Raw genomic sequence first — 27,269 nt, forward strand, 5'->3', positions numbered from 1 at the left:
TTCGAATTAAAGTCCTAGTGTAGACCAGGCCCTAGAAAAGACAGTGGTAAAAATGCTGGGGGCTACTTGAGCCCTGTGTGCATTAATGCTCCCAATGTTGCTACTATGGATGAAACTCCATCTGAGGTAGCACAACAGCGAGAGGTCTCTCAAAAAACATTCATGTAGCCACCCTTGATGGGAGCACTGCCACTTGAGTGGAAAAGAATTAAAAAAGCAAACAATGAATGTTAAAGATCTGTACAGTGCAAAGAATGAGCTCTTTGCTGGCCCTTAACAGATGATAACCCTAATAGCATTGTTGAACTGTTGAGTCCGAGAAGAGAGAACAAACGGTTAAAGGAAATTGCAAAACACCCGAATGGCAGAAAGAGAAGGCAGACAGAACAATATAATAGGCAGCAAATTGCCTCCAAATCAGACATGGACTATGTTGAAAATTGGACACATGAGTTAAAGCCTTAAACAATATTGTGAAACCCAATACAGGATAAGGAGCTTAAATAATAAAGGAAAAAATAAAAGCTTCTAGTAACAATTTTTGCTACATGAAACACCTACTGGAAGAACCAGACTAATAAACACATCTGGCATCCCTTGGTTACAAGGCAATTAAATACAAAATAGTATATTATAGCAAACGAAGTTTCAAGATGCCTAATTCCCTCCAGACTGTAGTGGGAAAAACAGACTTCAATGGAGTTGCACCAGAAATGTGCAGGGAGAATTTGGCCTCAAATAGCAAAGTCTTTATCATGATAAAGCAACAGCAAAGGAGAGCTCAAGACATTGTATCATCTGGAACATATTCCAAACAAGAAATAAAGAAGACATCAACATAATATATTGTAAAATGCTATGTGCAGAAGTACCAGTATAGCTAAAGTATCTCTTTTCACTTCCATTTTCAGTTATGTAATTCCCCCCCTCCTCCCCCAACAAGTTCTTTTTGGGGATGCAATTTCTCCAGTATGGTCTCATGCCCAGAAGATAATTTCTTCCATTAATGATTAGTTGGCCATTTTAGAGTTATCCAAAAATGGGTGGGCAAAAAAAAAAGGGGGTGGGGGTTGGGGAGCATTATTCAGCAATTAAGAAATTATTTCCCATGCTTTTTTTCTCTGCTTAAAAATATAGATTTTTATTTACTCAGTTTAATGTAGCTGTAAGTATGGTGGCTTTATATATATACAGAGAGAGAGAGAGAGAGAGAGATTATATAGCTTGCACTGTAAACTGTCCAGAGGGAATGTGCAAAGAGGAAAAAATAAATGAGAAAAATCTGGCCCTGGGTCAAATTATATATGGACAAAGGATTAAATTTAGTAGTCACAGGCAAATAACAAGCACCACTCCATCACCGGTTACTGAGAGAATGCTGGGACTCTTACTCAGATAGTGTTCCTGAATCAGAACCAGGAACTCCTTCTTTCTCATCAGCCTCTGACTAATAGATGTATCTAAGGTCCTATTTATTAGCTCCTGTGCCCCTCACTACCTTTAATGTGTTTGTGCTCACAACACCCTTGTGAGCTAGGGAAGTATTCATACACATTTTACGGATGGGGGACTAAGATACAGACAGACCAAGGGCCAGATTTTCCTCATCATATTTTTTCTCCTTTGCACATTCCCTCTGGACAGTTTACAGTGCAAGCTAACTGTACCTACTCAGGAGATACTGATAACTTCAAGAAAGAAACAGACCTACATCTCACCACCTAGAAACTATTTCTTGTGGATCATCATTGCTAAGGCAAAGTGGACATGTAAGCATTATACCAGTAGATGCCATCTTTTTCATACTGATAGCCAAAAATTAAGGCAAAAAATAATGCGGCTTATAAATATTTATTAACCAAGCACACAGGAACCATGAGAATGAGATGCAGAGGCAGAAAGATAGTTAATAAAACAACTCCCCTAAGAAATATACATAATGAGAACTGGCATAAAAGTTCACTGGAACAAGCCCACAAGCTTGCTAATGTTATGATGACTCAAAACTAAAGTTCCAGTCATCTGTGATCATGTTTACAATGTCAGATCTTTTAAGCGTGCCTGCAGTTGGGCTTTCCTAGCCACTTGACTAGCTTCTTATCCTTTATTCACTCCAACACTATCAACTTGCTAACCCCACAAAAATGTCAACACTCTCATAGGTTTCAGAGTAGCAGCCGTGTTAGTCTGTATCCGCAAAAAGAACAGGAGTAATTGTGGCACCTTAGAGACTAACACATTTATTTGAGCATAAGCTTTCGTGAGCTACAGCCCTCTTCATCGGATGCATAGACTGGAACATACAGCAAGAAGATATTTATACATACAGAAAACATGAAAAGGTGGAAGTAGCCATACCAACTGTAAGAGGTCAATCAATTAGATGAGCTATCAGCAGCAGGAGAAAAAAAACTCTCTCATAGTAAATTTCTTATTGAACCTCCATTGCCCCCCGACGTTCAAGGGCTACTAAGCAGCCCAATTTGTCCCTCAGCAAAGCATTTCTGCCCCCGACTCCCCACCCCACCGCCTTGGGAAAAGGATCACTTACACCTAGCATCTGATGTAAATAGTAGTACTGCGGCCCATGGTAATACAGCAGGAAGGTTTTCCAGAAGAGCCAGACATTCAGGGAGAGCCAGAAAAGCTAAAACGAACAAGACAACAAGAAAGAATGCATGTAAGTGAAAGGCATATGTACAATCCAGAACTTCTCAATATTTCTTTCCATCACACAGCACACATGCAATGAGCTCTCTAAGGATTTTGCAGCTGATTGAGAAAACGAGCGGAAAGAAATTACAAAAACAGCCCCTGCTGGCTGTAAAACTTTTTGTTCTCGGCCAGCCTCCCAAAAGTTTGCATTCGAGGTTTAGTCCTTTAGAATCTTATGTAGCATCTTGCATGCAAACTGTCTATCAAAACTTATGGAGTTAGATGCTGCTATTAAAGAGTCAAAGAATAAATACATAGCGAAGGAAAAGACAAATTAAGAGACCTAAGCAAGGAAAAGCACATTTTGAGATGAGCTCCATGCTTTTTCTGCCCCAACCCTGGAGAGGGGCTATAACATAGATCAAACCCGCATGCACCACGCATAGATACACACACAGTCATTATCCCTTATTTATAGGGGTGCTGAAACAATTTTCGTAGTGCAGGTGCTGAGAGTCACTGAACCAAACTGTAAGCCCTGTTCTCTATATGATGGAAACCATTTCAAGCCAGGGGGTGCAGCAGCACCCCCAGCATCCCTAGTTCCAGCACCTATGCTTATATAGCACACACGTGCGTATACACACACACATCTACACACGACATACAGAGACAAATCCCTAGTACACACAATGTACATTAGCCACCCAACCACACCAGAGACGCGCGTGCAGACGGGACCCAGAGCACACCGGACCGTGCGTTGCACACACGCGTGTAAAGTACGTGTCAGGCAGGGCTGCGTGCCGTGCCCACGTACACAGAGCCACGCACGGCAAGTGAGGTCCATGTGCGCACCCCGCCGTGCCCGGAACAAGGCAGGCGGCTCCCCAGCACACACGTGCAGCAGCGCCGGGCACGCGGGGCCCGGGCCGGCCGCGGTCCCCCAGCCCCCGGGAGGCTCGGGGCTCAAAGTTCGCCGCGGGCGGGGGGCTCCGCAGCATCCTACCAGGCAGAGGTGCTTGCTCCCCTCGTTGGCCAGCCAGCTGCTCCCGCACGGAGCCATGGTGCGAGCCCTGCCGCCGCTGCTGCTGCTGCGGCTCGGTCCTGCCGCTCCCCCTCCCCGCCTTCCGGCCGCCGCCCCGTCCTCTCCCGCCCCGCGCTGCTCTGCCCCCGGGGGCCCGGCCGCGGCAGGCTCGCGCTCAGCAGGCTCAGTTGCAGCTGCTGACGCCCCTGCCCGGACTTGCCCTGGGGCCCTGCCCCCGAAACGGGAGAGGAGGAAAGGGCGGAGTGTGAGCAGCGGCGGGGCACGCTGCACCCAGAGGAGGGCTGGGGGGTGGGGAAGGAGAAGGGCAACTCTGGGCACAGGGGGCATGAGCCCGTTGGTCAGGAAGCTGGCGAGGCACTGCCAGACAGTGTCAAAGCAGGGGAAACAAGGCAGGGGCGGGCGGGGGGAATTGGCTGGGAATGGGGTGAGCCTTCTGCGGGTTGCCAAAGTGAGATGCGGGTGGTGGAGGGGCTTGTGTTCCTCGCTGGATGATGCATGTCAGCACCTCTGCCCCGTGACGATGCTGGTAAAGGCCCAGTGTAGCCGAGTGCCTAGAATTCAAAGCCTAAAGATCTTTGAGGATCTGGGCTCTAGGAGACTTGTAACACCTCCCTTATACACACGTGCAAACCTGAGCAGGGCTGTGACCCCACGGGCCACTAAGATTTGGCCCAGCTGCCCCTCCATCGTGCCAGCAGGGAAGGGGCTTTGCCTTTACCACCCAGCTCCAATCGGGTGAAGGGTTGGGCCCTGGCCCCTTGCTTCCTCCCCCCCTTCATTGCACTCTTGCCAAGTTCAGGTTCTCAAAAGCGCCCCCGCATTTTCAGCGCCCAATTGTGCATTAGCAAACAAAAATATATTATACCTCAAAAAAACTGTTCAAAGAATGAAGCACTTGAAAGTTAGGAAATGCCAGTTTTACCATTGCCGGCATGACCTTATTTCTGTCCCCTTGAATGTCCATCCTGTGCACTGAAGGATATGGGGGTCCTGTGGAAAAAACAGTATGTGATAATGTAACTAAAGACTCTTGCCACAGTGCATACAGACAATGGAGCTGAATTAAGCACTTCATGGGCAACTGTAAATCTGGAATTTCTTTACTTTTGAGGGCTTGGTTTTGCAACCTAAATATCATTCTTTTAACATAGTTCTTTATGTGTATAGTATCAGAGGGGTAGCCGTGTTAGTCTGGATCTGTAAAAGCAGCAAAGAGTCCTGTGGCACCTTATAGACTAACAGACGTATTGGATGCATCCGACGAAGTGGGTATTCACCCACAAAAGCTCATGCTCCAATACATCTGTTAGTCTATAAGGTGCCACAGGACTCTACTGCTTTATGTGCATGTTTTGTTTTCTTTACAAGGTTTTTTCAAAAATCAATCAGCTGTAGTATCACCCCACACAAGTCACCAGCAGAGCTTGAATACAGAACCTTCAGCATTCACACACACTGCTATTTTTTGAGCAACGGAAGGCTATTTTTCCTGAGTGAAGTAGGGTGATCGGGATGCGATGAGAGGAAGCCTAGCCAACCTGGCTCTTTTCCACTCTTGCCCTCAGATCTGGGGGGAAACCTGCCCTACACGTTGCCCCTAGAGTGGGGAATTGGTCCCTAGAGCCGTGTGCCTGGCCCACGGAGGGTTGGGAGAAGCCCAGCCCTATCTCTCTAAAGGTAATAATTGGAGATATACCAATCTCCTAGAACTGGACGGGACCTCAAAAGGTCATCAAGTCCAGCCCCCTGCTTTCACTATGTAGGACCAATTTTTGCCCCAGATCCTTAAGTGGCCTTTCAAGGATTGAACTCACAACACTGGGTTTAGTATGCCAATGCTCAAACCACTGAGCTATCCCTCTGTCCACAGGCTGTGGGAGAGCCTGCCCCAAGAGATTCCCGGTGGGGGAAGGGGCAGAATTGATGCACTGAAGTCAAATGATTGAGGGAAGAACCACACCCAACACTCTCCAGTACAGCTGCTCTGGCAGCTCCTTGGTGGTCCCAGTGCAATGGGTGCTGAGTCTGCTGCTGCTTCTTTGGCTGTGAGATGAGCCTAGCCTCAGAATGCTGAGTGATTTTGGCAGCTGCTTAATTCTTAAACAGAGGTCCCAGAAGAGCAGGGCTCCGGAGGGCAGCTATACTGAACAGAGCTATTGCTAAGAATATTGGAAGCAAGCAAAAAACCACCATACCTTGAATTTTGAAACTGATCAGAGCTATTATTTGAGGCCAGAGCAGTGATGACATCAGAAAAAAGATGTTACTGTTTAACTACCTGGTTCTTTCTTCTTTTTTTCTCTCTCCCCTCATTTCTGTTGGAATGTATAGAAAAACTGAAGCAATTTATAAAGAAAGCCAATTGATACTGAAAATAAAATTTGCAGGATGTACATGCCTAGCACAATAGGCCCTAATCACTACCACCATGGACAAAAAACAACAAATAATTTGAAGTGTTATTGCAGACTTGACAATATGCTATACAGCATGTTCTTTTGGAGATGTCTTGGGAAATGTAGTTGATGCAGAACGTTTTCTGCCCACTTATTGAATACTCTTACTCACATGGAGCAGAAGACACGTTTCAGTGACTGTAATGGCCACCATCTCATTTCCTGGAGTTCACTTCAGCCCTGAATAGTTTGAGTCCAGTGCTTAATTTGTAAGGAAAGAGGTGCTGGGGCTTGAGCAATTAGGTGCCAGGGCTCAAGCAAGTTTTTTACATTCATAGCTGATGCAGCAAGCCTAGAGGTGCCAGGGCTATGAACTGCTAAGCCTAGAGGTGCTAGGGCTCAGCTCTGGCAAGCCCTGGCACAAATTAAGCACTGTTTGGGTCCTAGCTGAATTACAAACTTCCTCTCTCCACATATCTACCAAATCTTTGGGAACAGCTGAGGCACATGAGCTAACATCCCAAAAATGTACATGAGAGGAGGCAGGGTGGCATGCCATTTTCAGCGGAGAGCCCTTGACTCGAGTTTGCTCTCTCTCCTTCTTCAGACAGTCTGAGTTTGCAAGTGGCATGCAGAGCCCAGCTACTATGACAAGTTTTTCCTGAAGGGAGATTGAAGGGTTAAGTAGGGAAGCAGAGAATCATTCCTTCTGACCTAAAACTCTATGAAACTATAATACATGGTATAAAGTGATATAAATAAGTAAATGAGTGCTAATGAGGCCTCTCAACGTTAATTTACGGAATAAGAGTGCTGTCTTATTTAATATATTTTGTTATATATTTAGCTCTTTATTTAATGTATTTTGTAACATGTATTTGAAGCTGACGCTCACTCATCCTCACCACACTGTCCTAAACGCACGGTGGCTCTTCTCCTGTTTTCATACTGTTCCACCTCATCCATTGTCTAACTGTAGGTGTGTTGGTTGGAATACACTGGATGGAGCACTGTGTATTCAATGCAGTACTCTTCTTCCTTCAAACTCTCTATGATGAGACTGTTTCTTCTAGATTAGCAACACTAAACCTAAATCCACCATCCAAGTCTACCGTTATTCTAGTCTCTCTCCATGATACTCATGACCCCCTTCACCAAAGCACCTGAGCACCACACAGTCTTTAACATATTTAGCCTCACAACACCCCCTGAAGTAGGGAAGTGCTGTTACCGATTGGGAAGGTACAGGGAGACTAATGCTAAACTTTTTGAAAGCACCTACAGCGCAGATCCACAAAGCTCTTTAGGTTCCCAATGTCCATTGAAATCAATGGATGTTAGGAGCCTAAATATCTTTGTGTATCTAGGCCTACATGACTTAAGACCCAATGTTTCATTGACTTTCAATGGGGCTTAGGCTCCTATGTCACCTAGACACTTTTGAAAATTTTACCTTACATGATTTGCCCAAGGTCACACAGGAAGTGTGGTAAAGCAGGGAATTGAACTCTAGTCGTCTACATCCCTGGCAAATAGGCCACACTTCCCTTACTACTACTACACTTTGAAAACAGCAAAGTAACGATGACAGCTAGTTACTTGGACTTTGTTCAAAACAACACTCCGTTATTATTGTTTACACAGGAACTTACAGCTTTATGCGGAGCTAAAGATTTCCCTCCTCATCTAACCCCTCACTTCAGAGTTTTTTGCTCTCCCTTGAAAAAACAATTAATAGATTCAAACAGGAACACTGCAAGTGTTGGAGCAATGTAAAAATAAAACAGAAAAACTTACCCATGCATGACTTCCTGACGGGGCAGCTCTAGCTTTTTTGCCGCCCTGAGCATGGCAGGCAGGCTGCCTTCGGTGGCATGCCTGTGGGAGGTCCCCGGTCCCGCAGATTCAGCGACTTGCCTGCGGGAGATCCGCCAGTCCCACAGATTCGGCGTACCCACCGCCAAATTGCCCCCGAATCTGCAGGACCGGCGGACCTCCCGCAGGCAAGCCACCGAATCCGCGGGACTGGCGGACCTCCCATAGGCATGCCGCCAAAGGCTATCTGACTGCCGCCCTCGCAGGGACCGGCAGGGCGCCCCCCACCACTTGCCACCCCAGGCACGCGCTTGGAGCGCTGGTGCCTGGAGCCGCCGCTGCTTCTTGTATTTGCTAAAAACATTCTGATTAAAATTAAGCTATATGCTGTTTGCCTATAGTGTGTGATTCAGTATCATGTCACAAGGTTAGAACGATGTTCAGTATTTATATCACTATTTTCAATGCTGTGTAAGAGGAATATCCTACACAAAGGGCACCTGTACTTTAGGGCATTTCGTTTTGTATCATTTCTTTTATTTTTTGAAACTGGCTCTTTTCATCTGCTGCATGCCATACAATAAACTCTGTTAGGAATGGCTCCCTGACTGACTCTACGGTCTCCCTAGGGTCTAAAGCGATAGCTGCTTCTGAAGATCTGGGGCTAGAGCCTCCATAAATGTAAATCAGTGTACTTCATTGACTTCAGTGGGGCAACAACAGTTTGCACTAATTGAAGAGCTGGTTCTTGATTCTTATAGAAATAACAAAACCAGTAACTAGCCATTAGAGAAAGTGTTTGTTAAATTTAGCAATGACATTAACAGTGTACGTTTTGCGTCTGTTAATAGCCCTCCAAACCACTGAGCCCAATTTTCACTGTTAAATTCCATACTACCAGTATCACAAAATATAGCATGAGGTCATGTAGCATTATGTCCTCAAATAACCTCCCACACATTCCTGCTTTAAACAAGAAAAGCCTGAACGCCAACTCCAGCACACAGCAGTAACACTGATTAATATAATGGAATGCAAGTAAGCAGCAGATGCAGGGAAAGTGCGTATCATAAATACAGCTGCAGTGCATTCCATGACAAAGCGGTGAAAAGTATTACTTGCATTCATTTGTCCTACTGATTATAAAACTTGCCTTGGGTTTGTAGGTTCTTTACAGAACTGACCCACAGAGTGAGAAGAAAAGTAAGATGGCAAAGTCTTATAGCTCTTAAAAGGCTTAGGGCCCGAGCCAACTTTCCCTGAAGTTTTTCCATTGACTTCAATGTAAGTAGGATCAGAGCCTTGCAGAACAGTACAGTACAATAGGTAAACGCAGATCTGAATTTAGTTGTATATAGTAAATATTATTATTTATAGATTTTTAGGGCCAGGTGGGACCAAAATGATCGTATAGCCTGACCTCCTTCATAACACAGGCCAAAGAAGCTCACCTGTAATTTCTGTACTGAGCCAACAACTTCTGTTTGAGATAGAACATATCTTTAGAAAGATATCCAAATCTTTATTTAAATACTTTAAGTGATGGAGAATCCACCACTTCGTTAGGCAAGTTGTTCCAATGGTTAATTACCCTCACTGTTAAAATGCGTGCCTTATTTCCAGTCAGAATTTGTCTAGCTTCAACTTTCAACCACTGGATTTTGTTAGTCCTTTTTCTGCTAGATTAAAGAGCTCTCTACAATCAGAAGGCTCTTCTCCCATTAGGTACTTGTAGACCATGATCAAATCACGTCTTAATCTTCTCTTGATAAATGAAATAGCTTGAACTTTTTAAGTTTCCTAATAAAAATCATGTTTTCCAGATCTCAAATCATTTTTATAGTTCTTTTCTGACTCCTTTCCAATTTTTCAACATCCTTTTTGAAGTGAGAACACCAGGGCTCGATTTAGTATTTTAGTAATGGCCTCACTAATTCATAAATGGAGGCAATATCACCTCCTTACTCCTACCAGATATTCCCCTTTGTCCATTTGTTACATTTGGACTCTTAGCTACAACATTACCCTGGGACGTCATGTTCAGTTGGTTATCTAGCATGACCCTTAAATCCTTTTCAGTGTCACTGGAGTGCAGAATATAATTCCTCCGTTTTGTAAATGTGACCCACATTCTTTGTTCCTAGATGTATTTGTTTGTTCCTTGCATTTGAGTGTATTAAAACACATTGCTCAAATGAATCTTGCTTACCACGTGATCCAGATTGGTCTGTATAACTGACCTTTCACCATCATTATTTACCACTCCACCAATTGTTGTCAGCTGCAAATGACACCAGTAATGATTTTTATTTTCTTCCAGATTGTTAATAAAGATTTTGAATAGCTTGGGATGAGAACACACCCCTAGGGGATCCTGCTAGATTAGAAACACCCTCTTTGGATAAGAATACTTTGCCATATAGTAGATACATAGGAGGGCCTTTTTCTTCTAAGGATCTGAAAGAGCTTTAGCAAAAAACATTAACTAATTAAGCCTGAGAGCAACCCCATGGAGTAGGTAAGGCCTACACAGGAATTAACTTCACCCACAATGCAGCCACCTGTAAGGTAGAACGAGGCAGCTATTTAACAGTGCACAGCAATGTTACACAACATTTTAGGACAGGAAGCAGAGAAACCAAGTGGAATTGCTGCCAGTATTTTAGATAGGTAGAACATAATTTCCAAAGATGGAATTTAGCTAGGCCATTGGGATTAACACTTCTGCTCTTGCAAAAGTTCCATGGGATCTTTAATGATCAGGACTCTGTTTTATATCTCCAAAAGACGGCATCTCCAGCAACACAGGGCATTCATTCAGTGCTAGCTCAGAAAGCAGAACCTAGGGGTATGTCTACAGTGCAATTAAACACCTGCAGCTGGCCTGTGTCAATTGACTCAGGCTTGCGGGGCTCGGGCTGTGGGGCTATGCATAGCAGGCTTGGGCCTGAACCCAGGCCCGTCTACATTGCAATTTTATAACTCCTTAGCCCAAGTCCCATGAGTCCAAGTCAGATGACACAGGCCAGCCATGGGTATTTTATTGTAGACATATCTAGGTGTCCCAGAGAGATCTCTATTCATGTATTAATCCAGCCCAGTCCAGCCCTATCTAGCTGTGAAGTCCTAAAAGAATACTATACAACATGCAACTGCATGCTGTTTTTAGAAATTGTGAATATCTTTACAAAGGACTAGATTAAACACGTCTGTAGAGAGATGGGGGGACAGTGGTTACTTTAGTAAATATCACATTGATTAAGCATTCATAATGGCCTAATTCCTGGAAAAACTTTACTCTCAGGGATCAACAATGCTACAAGTGTCAGAACCCCAGATCTCAGAAGTGGGCGAGTTCTTCCTTGTTAATCTCAGCCAAGCTGCCGCGCAGATCACTACTACAAAATTAACGAGACAGAGACAATGCCAAAACTAAATTGGAATGGCAGAGGCAGAGGACGGGAGGAAATTAACTTGTGACTAAATGGACTAAAGCTGACTTTTAGCCCTCATCAAGAAACCACTCAAAAGTGCAAGTTAGAAGCTGCCAACATCATGGGCAAAACTAAAATTAAAACAGAAAAGGGAAAACAGAATGTGCCGACAAGAAGCACCATGAACGTGCTGCTCCGAATTTTTCTGTCTTACATTTCCTAGAAAGTCTCTTCTTACCCCAAGAAGCTCTCCAATTTTATGCTGTCTAAATAGCGATAGTAAAATCCTGGTACACTGAAATAAATGGCAAAACTCCAATTGATTTTCACTAGAGGTAGGATTTCATCCCTAAAGACAAGGTGGGTGAGGTAATATCTTTTACTAGCCCAACTGTCTAGTGTCACATTTCAAAACTCATCTTACAATATGCTTAATGGCCAGAGTCTGTGATTCTTGTGTGTGGTATCTTACCTCTAGGCATAGAGTAAGAGTACTTGAAAGAGTACTACTCAACATGAGTAAGGGTGATGAGATCTGGCCTGAATTAGCCAGGCCCTCTACTTATTCAAGTCAATAAGTCCCATCAGTTATACCACTGAATGTCATTTTCAAATAGTTTAAAATAGTGATCATGAAGAGTCCCAGACAAGAGCCCCAGGGATTACATATGAAATCTTGGCCCTATTGAAGTAAATAAGAGGTTTCCATTGACTTCAGTGGGCCAGGATTTTACCTTAAAGTCTTGTATTTATCCAGAAAACCTGTCCAGCATGGCAACAGTTGTATAAGCATCAGAACACTGTCCCATCCTGTGCTTCATTGCTGACCTGGAAGGGGTCACTTCACAGGATGTTCATTCCATCTGGTGCAATGTGGCATTGTTATTCTGTCTCTGTTCCCATTTCCTGTCGTCTTTAGCTTTGCCGCTGTGATTACAACAGGGCTTCAAAACAGTGCCAAGGTAGTGATTGTGTGAGATGAATAAATCTAGGAATTGTTACAAAAAATGCCAATTCATGTCATGTTGGCCACTGACCAACTTAACAAGTTTTGGTCATTACCCACCTGGGCTGCACTGAAATCAGCATTCTAGACATTAAAGATTCCATTACCCATTACCAGTCCCCTGAACCAGCTCACTTGAGTCATCTCCAGAAATCTTAGTCTGACTTTAATACTGTCATATCCTTCTTTTAATTAAATCCCGATTGCACTTCTGGAGAAAGATCCCTATTATTGTTCCAGTTTCTTAATCATATCTTTATCATACTGAGTCCAACGTTTTTGCTAAAATAAACATAAATAGTAGCAATTATTAGCAGTGTGAATATACATATCTCTTCATACAACTGAGCAACATATGTCCTTGCCCTAATCATTAGGGCCTAATGTGTTTACAATCTCAGGTAATGCAAAATACCAAGGACCTTCAACTTATCCTCCATGCACATTAACAGGAACCAAGGGCAACCAGCATAACTGCTTGCTGAGTCAGGGCCTTGTGCAGGGGTAAACATGGACAACACTGCCATTGTCAATGAATTACGTCAGTGTAACGGAGAACAAAATTTGGCCAACAATTCTCGTCTTCCCTCTTCCCCTTCTCCACCTCCCCCTGCCAGCACTTACTCTAACTATAGCCATTAGAATCCATCCTGGCATGGAAGGCTGCCAATATCAGAATTTCCATTTCAAACTCTCTTTGTAGGTTTATGACTTACTTGTGTATATGTAGTTTACATGTAGCAGATGATGAGACATTGGTGAAACATCTCTTTCAAAACAAGCCATTCTTTTGCAGTATAACTGGGTGTAAAAAATTGGGGAAATGTCAGCTATTTTCAACCCGTTTAGTGGATTATTGACATACCCTCTCCAGTGGAAATTTGACATCTCTTCCATGTTGAGATACATGACTTACATTTTACTGTAAGTAGTGTTTTGAATCCAGATGAATCCCAAAGCATCTTACAAACTCTACACACCAATGAAAGGCAGTTACCGCTTTGGGTGAGTTGTAGGAACTGTTTAACGGAGCACTTTAACAGTATCATGACAGCTGGGTCATAGGTCTCATCTGATAACTTCTTGCCAGTTTGAGATAAATTATCTTTTGAATGGCAAACAACATAACCTTTAACTTCCTATATATTATAGGTTGGGCTTTTGTCTGGATATTCAGCATCCATTAAATTCCCACCATCTTTGAAAGATCACACTGTTTTCTTTCTATGCAAGGGAATCTTATGGCTCCAAAACATTCTCTTTTGCCTTTTCCTCATGTCATCTGACTGAAAAGCTCACTACTATCACCTTTATATATGTCAGTTCTAACTTCGACATGATTGCCTACTGACCCTAAAGATCACCCCAAGAACTACTACTAGCAAACAACACCATAATTTCTTCAGATCAGATTCTCAAAATTATTGTGTAGTATTCCTGATTTTCATCTCATTCTAGGGAAAATCTCTAGGATTAGAGATGGATGGCCTGGAAAAAAAAATTGCCCTCATTTCCAAAGTAGGAATTTCTCTTCTATTGCTCATTCTTCATCTCAGACATTATGAACACTCAGTAATCTAGAATAGATTAATGACATTTATTTTCCATTATGCTGGCCCTTTAGTATGGCAGCAGGCACTCCTTAGTATTTTTGCACTTCAGTGTTATAAAAAGACTTTCCCTACAATAGCTTCTCTTTCCCTCTCCTGCTGTCTCACTCACACACACAAAATTCAAAATGCCTTAAGTCACTCAAGTGCTGAATGATATACCAGGTGCTTTTGAGCAAATATTTTTGGCTAGTGCTTTTTTAATGTACTATACCACAGTATAACCTGACATACTATTAGGAAACCATAAATGCACATTCTGGCAGCTGTGAAAGAGTTAAACAAAACTCACTTTCAAGTGTCCAGTGGGTAAGGCTAATCAAAATCAAAGGTCAGTGAGAGGTAACATTTTGTAATGACTTTGTACAATGCAAAATTTGCTAGTTGCATTCCTGACAAGTTTGTTGCATCCCTCCCAATCCCCCTTATTCAAACATGTTAACATTTTCTCACTGATGAAGGGTATGTGAATGAGGGTGGGGGAATGGGTAGAAAAAATTCTGTATTATTTATTCATAGTCAGCTCTTTGCCAGAACCAAAACCCCATATTCTTTCCTGGAATTAAGTTGCTCCTAAAAGGATTTAAATAATTTAGCTCAATTCTACAGTTCATCTGTAGGCAAAACACCCAATATCTTCAAGGAGTGCTGGACAGCTGAGGTTTTGATATCTCCTAAATGTGTAAATCTATAAGTTTATAAGTTTCAAAGTTAATACCAGCAGTATTAAGAGGTGCCCAAACAAAGGAAGATATTTCACTAGCTGGCTATGTTATTTAGCTGAACATGATATTCTTACCTAAATGTCTTATTTTCAAATGTTACTTTGCTTTTATATCCAAGATGAGTGTGAGGAACAACCTTAATAATGCTTTCAATTCTATCTGAAAAGCAATTGTAAAGGCAGGCCTCTAGACACAGTTGGACATTTACAGACCCTGAACTCTGGAGCAATTGCACATCTGTGCACACAGAACAATACAGACTGTATATTTAAAGAGATGGATACCTTGAATAGGAATTGTATTGGGTCACCAGCTCAAATTACCTATAGTGAGTCGTGGTGGAATTTATTGTCCTCTGCCTTTTGTTCCTGACATCTTGGGAAGAACTATTCAACCTGGCTATCAAGAAGTTATCTATTTTTATGCCTACCAGACATAGTATCTCTTCACAGTCATTAATGAGTTTATCCTCACAACACTTCCATTATGTAGGGAAGTACTATTATCATTAAGGCTGCAAGTTTGTCACGGAGGTCACGGATTGTGTGACTTTCTGGGACCTCCAGGACTTCTGCAGCAGCCGGTATGGCTGGCCTGGGTGCCGCCTGAGCAGCTCTGGCAGCCCCTGGGCCAGCTACACCGGCCACTGCTGGGGCAGTCTCAGGCCACTGTGCCCTCCTCCCAGAGCAGCAGCAGGAGTTTGGGTGGAGGGCTCAGGGCTGGGAGTTTGGGACATGGGAGGGGGTGAGGGCTCTGGGTAGCACTCACCTTGGGGGGAGGGGGGTTCACCCTGATGCAGCCAGCATGTCCCTCGTCTCCTTGGTGGACGTGTGGCCAGGGGGATCTGCGCGCTGCCTTCTCCTGCAGGCACCATTCCCACAGCTCCCATTGTCCATGGTTCTCGGCCAATTGGAGCTGCGGAGCCTGTGCTCATGGTGGACGCAGTGCGCAAAGCTGCCTGGCCATGCCTACGCCTAGAAGCTGAGGGATGTCACTGCTTCCAGGGAGGCACAGAGCCAGGTAGGGAGCCTGCCAGCCCCTCCAACCCCCACCCAGCATCAGCAAGGGTCCCGGGCCACCCCCGAGCACCCGTGGCACTCCCAGGCCATCCCCCACCCCAGCACCCATGGCGCCCCCCCAGGCTGCACCCCCGAGCACTCGCAGCTTTCCCAGGCCATCTTCTCCCCACCAAGATTTAGTCAGGGGTATATTGTACAAATCATTGACAGGTCACGAGACGTGAATTTTTGTTTACTGTCCATGACCTGTCCATGACTAATAATACTCATGACTAAACGTAACATTAATTATCATCCCCATTTTACAGTTTTGCAGACTGAGAGACTAAATGACTTGCCCACCATCACACAGGAAGTCTGCGGTGGAGCAGGGGATTGAATTTGGGTCTCTGAATTCCCAGGTTAATGCCCTAAACACTCTAGTGTCCCTCTTCTAAACAGAAGGTTAGGTAGAAGGCATTAAAAAAAAAAGAGGCTTTAATAAAATTTCCAAGAACTGCTCTTCCCTCTCATCTTTTGTCTCTTCCACTATGGAGAACCTCTACATTTCAGGTTCATTTTGTTCAAAATCTTAGCACATCAAGTAGTAAGTTAGTATTCTATCTCGTAGACCCCTAGTATCATAAGAAAGCATTGACATACTTTGCTGACCTCAAAGATGCATTCTAATTAAAAACACCATGTGATTCACTTATATCCAATTAAGCATTATAGTCCTGTTTCTCCTTGCCCTGATGTCACTTATAAAAGCTCCACCAACCTCAGTGGAAACAGAACTGAGCTCTCTGCCCTCAGACAGCTCACACAATCATGATTCAATTCTACAGCATGTAGTGCTCTAAACAGAACGTTACCCTCAGGTCTTTAATGGACCAAACATATGAGTAAATTCTGGATCAGTGACAAATACATTTCTGAATATAATTGGATAGCAAAACATCTTTCTATAGCCTGTTAGGAACACAGGATTTTCTCTTTTCTATCGATCCTTTATAAATCTGGTGTGCTTCCTCCTGGGTGTAGCCAATATCTGATGTGAGAGAGACTCCATTGACTCCATAATCTATGTTGTCCATTGCTGCACAGGTGGGTGGGAGGAGTGGAGGCATTTGCTCCTGACTACTGCAAATATAACCTTTCTACCTCACAGGATTTGAATTGGGGGACTTCAGCACCATAGTACAGACATCTACCATGCTAGATAAAGGAGTAACTTCATTAACTACCAGCAGCAGAAGGTTATTATGCTCTAGTGAACCAGGAAATAGAGGAGAAACACCACATACCACTGCTAGAGTGGCTTACAGCAGCGATCATCATATGTCTTAAATCATGAGGCCTCATCGCTGTTATCTTGCAGGTCCAGAGAAGCACTACTAGGATGTGTAAAAGCACCAAAGAATCCTGTGGCACCTTATAGACTAACAGACGTTTTGCAGCATGAGCTTTCGTGGGTGAATACCCACTTCGTCGGATGCAAGTAGTGGAAATTTCCAGGGGCAGGTATATATAAGCAAGCAAGAAGCAAGCTAGAGATAACGAGGTTAGTTCAATCAGGGAGGATGAGGCCCTGTTCTAGCAGTTGAGGTGTGAAAACCAAGGGAGGAGAAACTGGTTTTGTAGTTGGCAAGCCATTCACAGTCTTTGTTTAATCCTGAGCTGATGGTGTCAAATTTGCAGATGAACTGAAGCTCAAAGAGAAACTGAAGCTCAAAGGGAGGGAGGGATAGCTCAGTGGTTTGAGCATTGGCCTGCTAAACCCAGGGTTGTGAGTTCAATCCTTGAGGAGGCCACTTAGGGATCTGGGGCAAAAATTGGTCCTGCTAGTAAAGGCAGGGGCTGGACTAGATGACCGTCCCTTCCAGTTCTAGGCAATTGGTATATCTCCAATTATTACCTTTATTACCTAACAGGGCCTCATCCTCCCTGATTGAACTAACCTCATTATCTCTAGCTTGCTTCTTGCTTGCTTATATATACCTGCCCCTGGACATTTCCACTACTTGCATCCGACGAAGTGGGTATTCACCCACGAAAGCTCATGCTGCAAAACGCCTGTTAGTCTATAAGGTGCCACAGGACTCTTTGCTGCTTTTACAGATCCAGACTAACACGGCTACCCCTCTGATACTTGACTACTAGGATGATCATTGGAGTGGACGATCTATTTTACAAGGAGACTAGAAGACCTTGGCTTCTTTAGCCTTTCAAAAGGAAAGTGGAGAGAGGATATGTTTACACTCTATAAATATATTAGAGGGATAAATACCAGGCAGGGTGAAGTGCTATCTCAGCTAAGAACAATGTGGACACAAGAACATGTGATATAAACTGGCCAGGAACAAATTCAGGATGGAAATTAGAAGAAAGTTTCTAACAATCAATGGAATGAGTTACCAGAACAGCCTTCCAGTAGGAGCTGTGGGGGGCAAACAACTTAATTAGGTTTAAGAGAGAGCTGGACAAATTAATCAGTGTGATTATACAACAAGATTGCTTGTGATGGCAGGGGGACAAGGCTCATCAGCCGGGGGCTTACATCTGGGTCACATCTTATGTTCCTAAAAGCTCATGCTAAGGGCTGGAGTTCCAATTAGGCACTGTAGGCACATGCCTAGGGACACTGCTGTTCTAGTGAAAAGTGGGTTACAAGTTTCATTTTTGACAGAAAACATGAAGGTCAGCTGTAGGCGGGGATTGGGGGGGGGGCACTGAAGATACTGTGCCTAGGGGCACGTACGCTATAAATCCAGCCCTGCTCATGCTTCAGGATTTCAGCCAGCCACCTGCAGGGTTCAGGAAAGGATTCCCCTCCCCACTCCAATGTATTCTGGTTTGGTAGTGGTGGTGATTGGTTGGTTTGGTTTTTTTTGTTTTGCTTTGTTTTTAATCTACTTCTTCTGAAGCATCAGGGATAGCTATGATGGGACACCAGAAAGGGTGTGCCAGAGCTCTGACCAAGCATGTTCTCTCTCAGGTTCTTGGCTGGATGGATCTTGTTCACATGCTTGGGATCTAACTGACCACCATACATGGGTCTGGGAAAGAATTTTCCCCTAGGTCAGATTGGCTGTGACCTTGGAGAGTTTTTGCCTTCCTCTGCAGCATGTTGATGCAGGTTACATGCCAGGTTTATCCGGGTATATCTCACTTAATCATTTCCCTCTCTACCATTGTGGAGCCTCAGGCACTGGTGCACCTTGGTCCCCCTATGGCACATAATAGTCTAGTCTCTTGTGGGCTGTAATACTTTGATCTAATTTTGGTTGTTGGGTCTAGTTGTGCAGGTGCTGAGTGGTGTTGGTGGCCTGTGATATCACAGAATCATAGAATATCAGGGTTGGAAGGGACCTCATGAAGTCATCTAGTCCAACACCCTGCTCAAAGCAGGACCAATCCCCAACTAAATCATCCCAGCCAGGGCTTTGTCAAGCCTGACCTTAAAAACCTCTAAGGAAGGAGATTCTACCACCTCCCTAGGTAACCCATTCCAGTGCTTCACCACCCTCCTAGTAAAAACGTTTTTCCTAATATCCAACCTAAACCTCCCCCACTGCAACTTGAGACCATTACTCCTTGTTCTGTCATCTGCTACCACTGAGAACAGTCTAGATCCATCCTTTTTGGAACCCCCTTTCAGGTAGTTGAAAGCAGCTATCAAATCCCCCCTCATTCTTCTCTTCTGCAGACTAAACAATCCCAGTTCCCTCAGCCTCTCCTCATAAGTCATGTGCTCCAGCCTCCTATTCATTTTTGTTGCCCTGTGCTGGACTCTTTCCAATTTTTCCACATCCTTCTTGTAGTGTGGGGCCCAAAACTGGGCACAGTACTCCAGATGAGGCCTCACCAATGTCGAAGGTCAGATGTGGTGGTCCCTTCTGGCCTTAAATTCTATGACTCTGACTGTATCTTTGCATGAATACATGATATTTTATTTATTATTGGTAAGGGTGCACATTTGGCATGGCCATGAGTTCCCTGACATAAACATTCAAAATAAAATCACAGAAAAGAAAAAGGCCAAGTAACATTTTGAATTTTTATTAATTTGTTTTCCCTGTGCAAATACCTATCAGCAGCATCATACTCAATTCCAAAATGTTTAACAGGAGCACTGATTTTACATTAATACTTTATTTTTTCAAAATCATAGCAATTTAACTGTAAAAAAAGTATAAAGGCTACTTTTTGGACAAAACTACTTAGTGTTTTGGAGCATAAAGTTGCTGGGTGGTTGCTTTTTGTCAGATAAGTATATTATCATATCTACACAGAGATATAGTCGTATGTGGGAAAATATTTGATTCTTAAGTGCTTATATATTATACTGTATAAGTATGCTGTAGGCTGTAGTCATGAAACTCACAATTGCCTGGTGTATGCCAAGAAAATGTTTGAGCTGGAGTACAGCTTCATTCTTTTTTTTTTTCTCCCTATAGCAATGAACAACTGTTATTTATAGCTCATGTTACTGAAAGAAACTAAATACCCATGTATCCTAAAGAATGCTGATTGCTAACTGAATGTTCCTTTTATGAGAACAAAGACTGGGAAAACAACCTGTGTGTGCAGAGTTCCTGAATTTTTTGGGAAAAAAATAGCACTTGGTAGTTGGAACACTATTCCACAGTCGATTTAAACAACTCATTTATCACCACCTACGTTCTAAAAGCAAGTGTAATTACAGATTGTGAGGTGTAAATAAAGGAATGAACAGTATATATTATGTGCAATTGTAACTGTCACCTTTCTGTTTCTTGGGTTACTTTGAAAATTCCCTTGCCAGGCCAACTTAAAGCGTTTTCCCAAGAACATGTTTACTGAAGTGTAGAAAATGTGACTAATTTAACTAGACATTTCATAGGCCTTCATTATTGTACAATATAAACAACATTTTAAAGAAAGGGCATTAAACTAAGGTATATATTGTATTTCCCCCACCCTGCAATAAAAAAATAAAAACCCAAAACATCACAATAAAATCGTGCAACATTGTTTTCAGAGATTATTTTCTATTTAACTAGTATGCTACACTAAAGGTACGTCTACACTACGGGACTATTCCGAATTTGCATAAACCGGTTTTGTAAAACAGATTTTATAAACACACTAAACACATTAAATGGCATTTCCGGGTTGAGATCCCAGTGCCTGATGGGGCAAAAGCATGGACCCTGCTCAGCTCCATACGCAGTATATGCTGAACCAGGACATGACAGTGATGAGGACGTGGACACAGAATTATCTCAAGGAGATCCTGATGGTAATGGGGCAGATTCTATCCATTGAAACAAGCACTGACTGGTGGGACCATGGAACTTTGTGACTTCTGAAACGCCATAATACCAAGATGCAACACCAGACAGCTACCGGTCAGTCGGGAATCAATTTGGAGTTGGAAAATCTACTGTGGGGCTGCTGTGATGCAAGTAGCCAAAGCAATCACTAAGCTGCGGTTGTGACTCAGGCCATAGTGGATGGCTTTGCTGCAATGGGATTCCCTAACTGTGGGGCGATAGATGGAACCCATATCCCTATCTTGGCACCGCAGCACCAGGGCACTTTTCAATGGTGCTGCAAGCACTGGTGGATCACAAACATCCACGTGGGATGGCCAGGAGGGTTCATGATGCTCGCGTATTCAGAAGCACTACTCTGTTTAAACGGCTGCAGCAAGGGACTTACTTCCCAGACCAGAAAATAACAGTTGGGGATGTTGAAATGCCTGTCGTTATCCTGGGGACCCAGCCTACCCCTTGATGCCATGGCTCATGAAGCCATACACAGGCAGCCTGGACAGTGGTCAGGATCTGTTCAATTACAGGCTGAGCAAGTGCAGAATGGTGGTGGAATGTGCATTTGGCAGACCTCAGCCAAACCAATGTCCCCTATGTTATTGCTGCTTGCTGTATTCTCCACAATCTGGGAGGCTGAGGCAAATCACCTGGCCGCTGATAGCCAGACACCAGGGAGATTAGAAGAGCACACCAGCATCAATGGCCAGGGTACAGTGTGACTGCTGTGTTTGTTGATGAACACCCAACCCCTTGATTGACTCAGTCCAGTACAGCTTACTTATGCAAATAAAGTCACTCTCATTTAAAAGCATTAATTCTTTATTTTTCATTATAAATGTGCTTTGGGAGGAGGAAAGGAGGGATGGAGAAGGCCATTAAAAAAATTCAGAGTAACGGCATCCTTCTGGTTGGGCTGTCCACGGGGTGGAGCGTCTGGGTGAGGAGGCTAAGGAACATGGTGAGGAGGGTGGTTATACAGGGGCTGCAGCGGCACTCTGTGATCCTGCGCATGTCAGTTTGATCACGCAGCAGCCCCAGAGTTGCATCCCGCCACCGCTGATCTTCCTGCCGCCACCGCTGATTTTCCTGCCGGTCTTCCTGCCGCCACCTCTCATCTCGGTTGTCCCTCCTGTCCTCACGTTCACTGGCCTCTTTCCTGTAATTTGAAACCACGTCCTTCCACTCATTCAGATGAGCTCTTTCATTGCGTGTAACTTCCATAATATCTGAGAACATCTCATCTCGCGTCTTCTTTTCCTCCGCCTTATCTGTGCTAGCCTTTGGGATGGAGGAGGACGCGCAGCTGCATGAGGGAGATAAATATTTAGAAAGATACATTTTACAGAACAATGGTTATACTCTTTCACAGTGAAAAGCACTATTCACCTTACATAGCACATGTGATTTCCTACAAGGTCGCATTTTTCATCTTAATAGTGACTGCTTGCATCTCTGGGGTTACAGATCTCACAGACACAGGTCCAGGCATCAGGATTCAGCTTGCATGCGGCCATGGTAAGCCACTGTCTCAGTGATTTACAACGCATGGCTAATACCACGCTAGCTCCTGCTAATCAACAACCTTCCCCTCCCCACCCACTGCTTGTCCGTGACCAAACAGAAAAGATCATCGGCATTTCACCCAGGAAAGTGTTTTTAAGCTGCTGCATTCCACGAACCCAGTAGAAAAACTTAAATTCCTGATTTTTAACCAGGTTATCCTGAACGATATCACTTTGCTGAGGATAACAGAACAAGATAAAGAGCGGATGCTTCTTGAATGCCAGCAGTCCATGCTTTGCCACGCAATGATACCTGATTACTTGCTACATGCATGGCATGGTAAAGTGTCCTACCACGGTGGGCAGAACAAGGATGCCTTGCCCAGAAACCTTCTGCAAAGGCTTGGGAGTACCCTACAGGAGCGCTTCATCGAGATGTCCCTGGAGGATTTCCTCTCAAGGACATGTTAACAAACTTTTCTAAGTAACTATAAAGTCCTCAGGGCAAATCAATCATTAAAAAGGCTTGCTTAAAAACACTGTTTGCTATTTGCAAAGGTACACTCACCAGAGCTCCTTCCAGGGCGTCATTCTCTGCAATAGTTGCTTGTGAGGGCTGGGAGCAGGTAATTCCGTCAGGGTGATAAAAGCTCCTGGCTGCTGGGTCTTCCTCTTCTTCTTCCTCTTCATCTTCCCCGTCTGCATAATCCTCAGACATGGCAGAGATTACAACCCCACCTCGGAATCCACAGTCAGGTAAAATTGCATGCAGCTCAGCATAGAAGCGGCATGTTTGACCTTCCATTTGCTTCTTTGGTTTTCTGGTAGGCTTGTCTGAGCTCCTTAACTTTCACTCTGCACTGCACGGAGTCCCTGCTGTGGCCTTTAGCAGTCATAGCCTTAGAAATTCTTTCAAATACTTTTTCATTTGCAGTTCTGTTAGCACTGAATACTCTCCCCAGATAGCGATAATATCCAGTACCTCCCGTTCATTACATGCTGGGTCTCTTTTACGATTCTCAGTTGACTGCATTGTTTATTGTGCTGATGAGCTGTGCGTGGTCACCTGTGCTGATGAGCTGTGCGTGGTCACCTGTGATGATGAGCTCTCCACGCTGTCGAAGCAGGAAATGAATTTCAACTTTTCCTGTCTACCTGGCCAGTGCATCCGAGTTGAGAATGCTGTCCAGAGCGGTCAGTGGTGCACTGTGCACACTAACCCTATTCCGATATGTTAATACGGGCAGGAGTACAGAAACCGATTTAAAGAGCCATTAAAATCGATATAAGGTGCCTCCTAGTGATTTAAACGCCTAGTGTAGACCAGGCTTAAGAACTATCTTTATGATGTTTCATTGAGATATAAAAGAAACTCAAAGTGCTACAAGAAGCTTCCTAGAAAGATTTGATGGGTTGGTGACAGCAAATATTAGCTCCCTGGGTTATTTTAGCCTGAAGTTTTCTTTTTTCTTGGTTCCATTTCAGAGCTAATAAAGCTAAGCTCATATAGAAAATGGTCTTGAGATGCATATTTGCCAACTTTGAAAAAAATGTTCCAGGAGAATTTTCCAAATTTGTTGGAGGTCTCAGGGCTACCACTGGAGTTGTTTGTGTGTATCATTGCAACCATTTGTGCTTATGTCCTACTTTTCAAACATTAGAACAGCATAACTGCTAGTAATAATGCTTTTAGTAGCACTCACTGTAACTGACAATGATAGAAAGGAAGGACAGTCTTATGAATAAGGCACTTGATTGAGACTCATGAGATCTGGGTTACGTTCTTGTCCAGACACACATTTGGAGACTGGGTAAGTCTCTTTATCTCTCTGTGCTCATTTCTTGATGTGCAATATTTCTATGCCTCATGGTGCTGTTGTGAGGCAGGGACGTATTGTTGGTGATGGTGATCATTTGAACGCTATAGTGACTGGGGCTGTAAGTACCTAGAAAAGAAAACTGAAACAAGTATGGAAGCTTTCTAATGAGCCTCCATTCCTTCTCTTTTTCATCTTCTTTTTCCTTTATGCCACTTTTCCTGGTGAGGGTTGCACCTTTCTAATGAGCCTCCGTTCTTTAGCACATATATCAGATCACTGTCCTTTGATTGCGTATATAATTTTTCCTCGAGGAAAAGCAGAAATAACACTATAATTTTATGATGACAGCCAGCAATCCACCAGAAATAAAGATCATCTGAAAATCTTTACAAGAACTAGTTTCATATGTAGCTTCAAACTGGCCATTTTGTATTGTAAACTCTATCAGAAATTCAGATAATATACCCAGAAAATTCCATTTGTGATTAAACATTATTATATGTATTTCATGGTAATGGATCAAACACAGGAACTGCGATTTGCCACGTGTCCTTCACAAAGGCTTTCATGCATTCCCAAATGCGGTTGTTCATGAACAGGAAGGGCTAGAATAATGCCTCGTAAAAAGCCACAGCAATAATCCTGAGTAATGAGCAAAGTTTCCTATATTTTTTCAAGAGAATTCTTAAAAGGTAAAGGGATGTTCTAACAGTATTATTCTTTCAGACCGTGTGTTTTAAATTGCTTTCTTTTTATAACCCGGATTAGGCTTTTAGCAAAATGGGGGCTTACACCGAATCAAAATAATACATCTTCCATGGGTTCAAAGATTTATATTGACCCCACTTGTCAGGTTTAGGCTAGAATTCATTTTTCTCCCTCCCCCCAAAGATAAATGAATGGTTATCTAACCAAGGAGTCTACTGTTTGTTATATGTTCTTACTTGAAATATTGATTAAGGAATTAGTTGAAAATTCAAAAACCCTTGAGGGTAGAATTAGATAAAATTAAACTTGAGGAGCCTCCATAAAAAGAAAAAAAATGTAGCCGGTTGAATGACAAAAAAGGATAAAGTGACTAATAACTCTGGTTCTGCATTTCAATAATTTAACAGGCTGTGATGGTTTCAAAAAGACCTCAGACATACAGGAGAGAACTCATTTATCAGCTAAATCTGTGCACCCTATTAGAATTATTAGAGCTCTAGGAATCTATTGATGTAGTAACATGAACAAAATTAAATTCTTACTCTTCAAGGCTAAAGGGAGAACTTTAAAGCAAGAGACCAGCATGAACTATCTTAAACTTGAAAGGCTGTTTTGCGTCTAAGGAAACATGAAGCATCCCTGTCACTACCTGTGACAGATCAATTAGTCTGTCTACAATGTATATTTGATAGGGAATTGAATTAAGGTTAAGAATGAATTGTAAGATTATATAACTCCAGCATCTTTAAAAGAAAACTAAGTTGGTTTCAGGGAGACACCTTCAGAGAAGACAATTAACTTGCTAAAGCATGTTGGTCAAGGCCAGCGGAAAAGGTAGGAAACCTTGGAGTTTGGAAAAAAACAAAGGATGTGTTAGAAGAATGGTACAGTGGTTAGGGCACTAGTCTACTCCTCAGGAAATGGAGGTTCAGTTCTCTTCCACAGACTTCCTGTGTAACCATGGGAAAGTCACTTGTGGCTAGCCCACCCCCAGAATGCCACATAGCCTAGGGGTTATGCCACTTGTTGAGGAAGTAGGTGGCCTGGACTACGAGACTCTGTTCCTCTCCAGCAGAGTGAAGATTTGAATCTGGGTCTCCTACACCTTGGCAAGTGCTTTAACTACATGGCTATTTCTTTGTGGAGCTAGCCCTTATTTTTTCTGTGCCTCTGTTCCCCATTTGTCAAATGCAGATAATAGCACTGCCCTACCTCACAGGGGATTATGAGGTGCCAACTCTGCGGTAATGGGGGCCATATAAATGCCTTAGACAGACGCAGACAAGGTAATATCTTTTCATAGAATATCAGGGTTGGAAGGGACCTCAGGAGGTCATCTAGTCCAACCCCCTGCTCCCTAAATGCCCCCCTGAAGGATTGAACTCACAACTCTAAGTTTAGCAGGCCAACTCTCAAATCTCTGAGCTGTCCCTGGACCAACTTCTGTCAGTGAGAGAAACAAGCTTTGAGCTTATACAGCGCTCTTCTTCAGGTCTGGGAAACGTACTCAGAGCCTCACAGCTAAATACAAGATGGAACCGATTGTTTAGCATAAGCAGTTAACACATATTTCAAGGGACAATTCAAGGTAGAGTAGCCCATTAGCTCCCTTCCAGCCATAGGGAGGAAATGAAGGGGTGTTTACATAGTAGGAACATGCAAAGGTGGAACTGAAAGAGCTTTAATGAACTTTGATTTTGGAGGCAGACCTACCGAACACTACTTGAGAGAGGTGCATGGTATAATAAAAGAAACCTGAAAGGTCTAACAGGGCTGTGAAGGGAAAAATCAGAGACATAAGGTGCATGACAAGTTGACTGGCTGAAAGGGTCAGAATTGAAAAAGGAAAAAAAGCTCTCCCCAGGCACTCTAATCCTGGCGAAGTTTAAGATTAGTTAGTCAGGCTGGTTTTTTGTTTGTAGCTGATTTTTCTTTCTATTCTTAATAAATTTCATTTTTAAATAGACCCTCTGATGACCAGAACTCAGCCAATGAGGCAGCTAGCTGCTCAATATTTATTTTTGTCCTCTTCGTTCAATGTGTGGCCCCACGCCTTAATTGCTGTACGCCATCCAGACGCCGCACTGAACAGAAGTTATTTTATTTTGGGGGGAGCTTTTCTATTGTGCTCATTACTGGCGAATTCAAGCACCTCACAAACATGAATACAAATTCATTAATAGCCGCCTAGTGAGGTGGGGGGAAGTACTACTAATCACATTCTACAGCTACGG

General features: G+C 43.4%; 1 protein-coding gene across 6 annotated transcripts in view; it reads right to left on the minus strand.

Annotated features, from left to right (window-relative positions):
• Positions 1–3,736, minus strand: part of NOX4 (NADPH oxidase 4) — a 176,389-nt gene extending 172,653 nt beyond the window's left edge. For 3 of the 6 annotated variants that reach the window (XM_039519640.1, XM_039519638.1, XM_039519641.1), the window contains exons 1-2: positions 3,665–3,736; positions 2,552–2,647 (exon numbers count right to left, since the gene is read on the minus strand). In XM_039519640.1, the coding sequence (XP_039375574.1) occupies positions 2,552–2,647; positions 3,665–3,721 (153 nt within the window). In that variant the 5' untranslated portion in view covers positions 3,722–3,736. Of the gene's footprint in view, positions 1–2,551; positions 2,648–3,346; positions 3,397–3,664 lie in introns of those variants that run through there. The other 3 variants (XM_039519639.1, XM_039519643.1, XM_039519642.1) reach the window with 3 other exon arrangements.
• Positions 3,737–27,269: the final 23,533 nt, after the last annotated feature.

Source organism: Mauremys reevesii, linkage group 1 (assembly GCF_016161935.1).
Source record: "Mauremys reevesii isolate NIE-2019 linkage group 1, ASM1616193v1, whole genome shotgun sequence".
Taxonomy (NCBI): domain Eukaryota; kingdom Metazoa; phylum Chordata; order Testudines; family Geoemydidae; genus Mauremys; species Mauremys reevesii.